Source organism: Asterias rubens, chromosome 9 (assembly GCF_902459465.1).
Source record: "Asterias rubens chromosome 9, eAstRub1.3, whole genome shotgun sequence".
In the NCBI taxonomy this organism is placed as follows: Eukaryota; Metazoa; Echinodermata; class Asteroidea; order Forcipulatida; family Asteriidae; genus Asterias; species Asterias rubens.
In genome coordinates, this window is record NC_047070.1 from 15,817,861 (window position 1) to 15,825,555 (window position 7,695).

General features: G+C 39.9%; 1 protein-coding gene across 1 annotated transcript; it reads right to left on the reverse strand.

The window, feature by feature from the left end:
- Positions 1-3: 3 nt before the first annotated feature.
- Positions 4-6,922, reverse strand: LOC117294392 (pyridine nucleotide-disulfide oxidoreductase domain-containing protein 2-like). The gene is made up of 14 exons (XM_033776771.1): positions 6,666-6,922; positions 6,061-6,289; positions 5,666-5,759; positions 5,261-5,334; positions 4,891-5,046; positions 4,292-4,445; positions 4,116-4,177; positions 3,764-3,861; positions 3,106-3,247; positions 2,411-2,618; positions 1,710-2,021; positions 1,471-1,577; positions 1,084-1,204; positions 4-572 (listed from the first exon to the last, which is right to left on the reverse strand). Exons 2-14 carry the CDS (start codon positions 6,277-6,279, stop codon positions 490-492), a joined length of 1,830 nt encoding a protein of 609 aa, XP_033632662.1. The 5' UTR covers positions 6,280-6,289; positions 6,666-6,922; the 3' UTR covers positions 4-489.
- Positions 6,923-7,695: the final 773 nt, after the last annotated feature.

A 7,695-nucleotide genomic window follows, 5' to 3' on the forward strand; every position in this document is an offset into this window, starting at 1 on the left:
ATTTGGATACCAGCAAGACCACAATGCACCTAATTCCAAGCTTTACGCGCGCGCCCCGGTATTTGCGAAAAGGTCTATAGGGCTAGACAGCTTAGTTGTAGAGCGCCACCATGGTTCAAATCCTGCTCTTGCAAAAAATGTCTTTGTTCAATCCCAAACTATTTAAGAAATTTACCCAGTCACTGTCAGTTTCCCTCATGGTTTATAACTTGATATTTCAGGTGTAAATAGTTATTAGAAAAAGTGTGAAGATAGAAAATATTTCTTTTAAAGTTCACATAGTTAGAATGATGTTTATATTTTGAATACTGCTTGGTTGCTCTACACATATTTGTGTAAAAAATGTATTTAAGAATTTTGTATAAAATGTATATTGAGAAATATTTGAAAAGCTGTGAAATATAGTTTTGTACTGTTTTTTGATAATAAGCAACGTCAATAGGAATTCCACGAGAAAACCATGTCACCAAGGCAACCATAGTAGTACCATTATCTCCTCTTGCCTCGCTTCTCAAGATCTTTGCTTGCCAAACGAGCAGCATTGCGACCAGGAGCCCCCATCACGCCCCCTCCTTTAAGGATCAAAATAAAAGAGTGTGTCAATGGGTTGATAGCAAGTCAGCATTATATAATGCAGTCATATCAAAATAAGACAAGAGTATACTAATTGAACAACACCTGTTTTCAAGAGTATACTGATAGTGTAGACTATACCAATTGAAAAAAACCCGCTTTCTAGCACCATGTAATGGTTTACAAGGTGCTTCAGCACAACATGCAGCCAATCAAACCCGGAACACCGAGGGGAACCCCTTGTCTTTTCGACAAGTGCACTGGGTTCTTTTAAGTGTGTTACACAAAACATGGGACCAACAGCTTTAAGTCCCATCCAAAGGACAAAGCATCACGGTTAAAGTGTCTTGCTTAAGGACAAAGGTGTCATGACGGTACTGGAACCCACACTCTGCTGATCAAAAACACCACAGTTTTAATCCAGTGCTCTTAATCGCTAGGCCACGACACACTATTAGGCTAACCTGGCTGCCCTGCATTAGATCTATTGTCAGGGCGTAAAGCGTTTACCTGGATGAGCTCCGCTGCCACAAAGGTACAGACCCTCAACAGGAGAACGATAACTTGCTGCTGATGTTACTGGACGGCCAAAGTAAATCTGATCCAATGACATTGCTCCATGGAAGATATTCTGGCCAATCAAGAACAGTTGAAAATGAATCAGAAAAAAACATTTACTATCTCTTGCAGGCCCGTAACCAGGAAGTAGTTTTTTATCACTGATCTCTGGGATAAACACTGTCTACTTTTAGAAGTTTAGTTTTCCAACTTTAACTTTCCAGGCTTGTAATTATTAAGGCTGTCCTTATGTGTTTTTTTGCACGATACTAATTGGACAAGGAACGGCAAAGAATCAAGAGGTGATTATCTGAAGTCTCTATGAATCGAGATACTCACCCCTCCTGTTAGTCCGAAGATTCTCTCTAACTCCGGTGGTGGTAAGATGTCTCGACCAACCACACTGGACTTGAACCCCGGACAATAGTCCTCAATATTGTCAAAGACTGTTAACAAAACAAAGCACATTGTTATTGTTAATCAACAGTCAAACCACAGAGCCACACCTAGCCTACCCTGGCTTGCCTGGCGAAATGCTTCATCAAAAGTCCCCAACAAGCACTTGTTATAAAACTCACCCATGTCTGCATATTCATTCATCTTTCTTTCGTCCCACTTTTCACCATTTGCGAGATGGTACGGTGTATACTGAGTGAACAACGTGGCCACATGACACCCCTCTGGAGCAATGGTACGATCCAAGGAGGATGGTATACACATCTCAATCATGGGTCGATGGTAGATTTCTCCCCTGGTGCACGGCTCATATGAAGCAGTGATACGATCCATACTCTCACAGTTCAAATGGATGGTCGATGTATGATGGGCACCGGGGACGCCTGATGCTAAATTTGGATCTGCTTTGAAGTTTGGCAATCTATCGAGAGCAACTGGACAGAGAGAAGTAAAAAGATGAGAATGATTTCTGACTCGGATTTTATCCCCTATATTAAAAAAGATATATAGAGAAATATTCATCAGTGTGTTTTTGACAGCTCTCTCTCCCGACCCTCCATCACCACTTTTAAAACGCGATTGTTTGAAGTCTATGAGACTATCAACAAAAACTTGAACGTCATGATGCATCTATGTTGTGGATCTTGATCTTGGTATTTAATCTCAATGCTGTTACTAGAGCCAAACGAGAAGAAAGAAGACAATCAAGTAATTTCAGTTTGAGAAGTTTCATGTTGATTTGCAGTCTTTTGTTTTGCTGCTGTACTGAGCTCCATGTACAAACAAGGCAGTGATAGAAATCAAATAGAGCATGGAGACCTACCATTGATTTTGGTTACTGGTGATGTATAATCAATAGCTTGGACGTCTTGAATGAATTCCTTTGGGAGAGCTTCCTGTGGGGTCAGATTCAAGTAGGTGATTCTGGCCGTTGCGTTGGAGAGGACCATCTTGCTTCTGATTTCAGTTCCATCTTCCAAGACAACACCACAGGCTTTCTGGTCGCTGTCTAACATGATGGTATCCACTGGCTGTGATCAAAACACACCAGCCATCCGGCCAGTAAGACATTAATTGGTCATGTTTGACTGGTGATTTCCACCACCTCTCTTCGAATCTCTTCTTATGAGCTCATGTTTTCCTTTGCAAACTCCGAAAAGTCTCTTGCAACCCCCCTCCCTTCCCCCCTACAGAAAAAAACAACTGTTACAAACAAAAGCCATACCCAAACTAATTGGGTTTACTAATAAGAGCTTCGAAAAGTCGCACAGATTTCCTGTCTTTATGAAAAATCATTTCACTTCAACCCCTACCCTTTCCAAGGCTACTAATATTCTCTGGCGAGAGTCTTAGCTCGTCTTGCAGTCTAGTGTTCTTCCAAACGAATGCATACCAGGCCTGCTCTCACTATAACGTTTCAATAATCTAAAGTAATCAGGTCTTGTAAGAAAATACTTCTGGCATGGTGAGCTTCAAGAGCTTTGGTGTCATGAAGATTTTCCTTGATTGACTATTTACCTTTTCAGTCATAATAGTTGCTCCATACGACTGTGCAGCATTGGCAATACTCTGTGATACTCCACCCATGCCGCCTTCGGGGAAGGCCCAAGCATGTTTGACACCTTCAATCTCACCCATTACATGGTGTAGTAACACATAACTGTAGCAAGCAAACAAGTTGGCATTCACACCTTGTTGTAAATATACATTCAAATAAAGTGACCTGTGTAATGATATTTGCAAACACTCACTTCCATCAATCTGAAATTAACTGGACTTCATGAAACACATCAAGTTGTAGCCACGGTGGGCGGTGCCGGGCAGGCATGCCCAGAAGTTACAAATTTGGCCCAGCACTCTGAGTGAAATACACTGTGCTACCCAGCCCAGATTTCCTCCAGATTGCACTCCAGCAATGATGGCCCCATATCTACAACACTGATCCACATTAATATAAAACTTATTGGTTATGAAAGGTGAAGAACGAAGATAAAGAATGCATAAACAAGTTGCAGAATGAAGGTGAAAATGAGGAGGGTGAAGAATGAAGGTGAAGATGAGGAGGGTGAAGATGAGGAGGGTGAAGATGAGGAGGGTGAAGATGAGGAGGGTGAAGAATGAAGGTGAAGATGGTGAGGGTGAAGATGAGGAGGATGAAGGAGGTTAAAATTCTTACCCTGCACCCGGTGTTTGTGGAGACACCATTGCTCCAGTTATACAGTCAGTGGCAAGAATTGCTTTCAATGGCTCTGATTCAAACCAACGGTCCAATATCTACAAACATAGCAAAAAACCCAATAACAACAACAACAAATAAACATTGATTAAATCGTTGTGGTACCAACAGCTAATGATTCGAACTGCCTCTAGCCATCAAGCTAGCTCAATGTTCTAGAGGTAAGAATCTACTCTAGCAATGCAACTGTCGTCACTTTGAATCCCACCCAAATGCTTATCAGTCATGTAAGGTTAAAGAAACAAAGTTTCTGATGACTTTCATCAAATGAAAGAACTGTAAACTAGCTTACCTTAGCAACTGGTGCTGTTAACAGTTCATAAAACATGGGTAGATTTTTCCCAATTTGCGATCCTAATTGTAAAAGAATACGGAAAAGATTTTTAGTAAACTATGATAACTGCATACAAATTTTAAGCAATAAATTTAGCAAAAGCAGATGTTGTGGAATGAAATTTAAAAACTGACCAGTTTTCAGCAGAGTTTTAATTGCCGGCCACATCTCCATTCTGTCTTTGAATGAACCATCACCAAGGGAGGAGAGATCTACTGGAGGACTGTCTAAAAGTGGACCAATGGCTGCCCCAATCCCCTCAATTATTTCACTGTATACAAAGTATTCCTGTGAAGAAGACAGAAACAAAAAAATCAATAGAAGGAGAAGGGGGGAACAGGTTGAACCAGCCCTTTCCCTCTACCACTGTTCATCCCTGTTGCTTTTTCTGTGTGCTTTCTGCCTTTCTCTTTTGATCTCTTTCCACTTGACTGCTTTTGTTACACAAGTATACCTGTTTATGTGTGTTGTATCGTCATTTAGCCTTCCAGAAAGAGCCCGCTAGAGTTGAAAAGCCAAGGCCTTAACTATTTGTTTAAAAAAAAATTGAGAAAAGTGCATTTTTGGGGGGTGAAACTCAACTTTACTTACAGTTACTGGACTACTTAACATTGTCACTCTCACATGACAAAACTCTATCTGCTAATTATACTTGAGAAATCCTTCGGAAAACTGTGGTTTTAATTTCGTCTCACAAAATAATTTCTGATCAGTCACGTCTATCCTGAAATACCTTTGCATCTTTTTCTGAAAACTGTGCGATCTGGTCGTAGGTGTTCTTGGCATTACTGCTTAGTAGGAGTGAGGTGGGTCTAGACAACCCTGCAGATTCACCTAACAACGGAGCATACGCACCAGCCGGTCTAACATGCACCCTCAAACCATGTTTCTAAAAAGCAGTAAACAAAAATTAAACAATCAAATCTCTTATCTGAGTTAGTTATTGAGACACTTGTTGATTGTTGTTAAAATAATTATTAGTCAATAGGTTTTACAGGTGACCATTTCTTCTTCTTATTTTGTTCTGTTTTTCTTTTTTACCAAAATTGGAATACAGAAATACGCTGAAACTAAAGTCACATAATTTCTTTACAGCTATTCACCTTAAGTTCTAGCTCTTCGTAGATCTCTGGTCGCAATAAACTCAGCACATAGGAACATCTGGAGAATTTGAACCCTTATATAAAACAATTTAAGACAGTTATAATCATATAATGACCTTTCAAAAGTTGGGAATGTATTGCATTCGGCTTTACCAGCCAGGCTCCTAGTGGATGATACCCATGCCATCATCCTTAAAGACTGTGAAGGGGCTACCCTGTTTCAGCCCCAGCAGTAGGTGGCAACGTGTACTTGGTGGCAGTTGAAATCGGGTCGATGGCCCAAATCAGTTAAGCGCCCTCGCCTTAGAGTGGTGTCCCCAGGCCTTATAATGTTAGCGATTCCTTAAATTAAAATCACATTTTCTTGAAGAACCTGACTTTGCTTTTGGTCATCTCAGGACAAACCTGGTACAATCTCCTCAGTAACTGCTGCTCCTCCTATGACATGTCTCCTTTCAAGAACTAAGGTTTTCAGACCAGCTTTCTGAAGATACGCAGACTGTGGAAGGAAAATGCAATCAAAGTTGTCTTTTCATTTGTAAATACTACAGATTTGCAAACAAAATTTTTCGTCTAGGCCCAATATATCCCAAAGCATGCAAGCATAAATACTTCCTAAGCACAGAAATATGTTGCTTAGCAGAAATGGGTTAACAGCCAAAAAACAATACAGTTTACATTGCTAAGACTGGTACCCCACTCAATTCTTCATTAGCAAAAATATTTGCTTAACAGAGTAATCTGCTTAACAACTCTATGAAATAGAGAACTGTTTCTAGGACTGTGAACAAACAACTCACCGCAGTGAGTCCGTTATGACCGGCTCCTATGATGATAGCATCATACTCCTGGGTCAGAGCATCCTCTTGACATCCTCCTGCTGCTCGATGAACGGCTTGAGAGGTACTCAAGTTCCTTAAGGTCACTTGGTTCACGCTACAGTCTATCACAGATGGCTTTCTGAAGCATACTTTCTGTAGGAGTGTTTCCCTTAGAGTGATCACCGGTAGACGTAACATGCTGTAAGTTCTAACAATATTGAAATGTTTGAATCAGTTATTTCAAGACCATTTAAAGTTGTACTTGTCAGCAGTATGGGTACCAAAGCAAGTGTGAGTGGGCCTACTACTAGTTGTGCAACACTGTATTAATTAAATATTAAAAATTAGACATAATATAACTATTTAAAAATGTTCAGTTGATCTTAAATAAATGTTGCAGTTTTGTATTCAAAAGTAAATTGATTTTTGAGTACTGAATCTGTGTATTTGAAGAATAGCCTAATAACTAATTAATAATAAGCAGAATAACTTTAATTCCCTTGTTCTGGATACAAAGCATTTCCCCACACCAACTGTGACTAAAGTGTAAACAAGAAAGAACAGAAGAATAAATGTGAACTCACCCTATGCCTGTTAGGAGGTAAAACCTATTCCTACGGCCAGACAATGTGTACTTGCGTTGGTTGTTAGAGCATGAACCTAGTCAGTTATGGTTAAGTTGGACCCCACGAACTAATAACTTGAACCACTTTTATTTACATAGAATGGGTCACGTCAACTCAACCAGAGGTCTACTAACATTAACACAGGGTTGCAGTAACTTTATTGTTTCCACAACCCACTTCGCACCACCAACTTTGCACCAAGGGGCAACCTTGAAATCCTTTGTCAACACGTAAATGTCATGTAGGCAGGCTGATTTGTATGGAGCCCAAAACAGGCATAAACTATGAATACATCGATCGGCCTTTATAATCTATTACCCGCCTTTTGAATCGATTGATCAGACTTTTGCCAAGACCACTTGGCTGGGTGTATGATTAGAAACTTGACTGATTTCATTTCCAGGACCAATTTTGTTCATACACTCACAAATAAAAAGATCCAACTTTATTAAAAACATAACATACTAGTTTTGTTTCCTCCTCCAGCAAAGAAGGGGAGACGTTTGAAGAGCTTTATAAGAGCACACCTGTAAAGGTATGTCAGATTGTTGCTACTTAGCAGAACCAAATGCCAGGTTTTTTTTCTTCTTCATCCTCATCTTCATCTACAACACCCCAACTAAAAAAAAAAATCCCCTAACCATCCAACTGAAACAAATATTGCAACCATAAACTTGACTTTGATCTATGACTGATTTTCCCTCCTCCGGCTTGCCTAAGACTAGCTGACATTTCAAGTGTTGAGCACACTGGTACCAATTACTTGGATCTTCTCAGAAAGCTTTCTGGAGTCATGCTTCATGAAACATCAACAGGAATGAGTTGGGCTTACCACTTGTAATTTTGTCTCAAATGACATAAAACATTGAAATGGAGGTGCAGCAAGAAAATAACCCTTTTTTTTCTCTCAAATGACATGAAACAATGAAATGGATGAGCAGCTTGTAATTTTGGCTCAAATGACATGAAACATGAAATGAATTTACCT

Bases quoted from the DNA above. Each gene is read 5' to 3' on its own strand.
- LOC117294392 (XM_033776771.1), bottom strand. From the start codon at position 6,279: ATGTTACGTCTACCGGTGATCACTCTAAGGGAAACACTCCTACAGAAA. The intron at 2,022-2,410 runs GTAGGTCTCCAT...CTCTCTGTCCAG, and splicing joins ACCAGTAACCAAAATCAATG to TTGCTCTCGATAGATTGCCA. The intron at 573-1,083 runs GTAAACGCTTTA...TGATCCTTAAAG, and splicing joins TGGCAGCGGAGCTCATCCAG to GAGGGGGCGTGATGGGGGCT.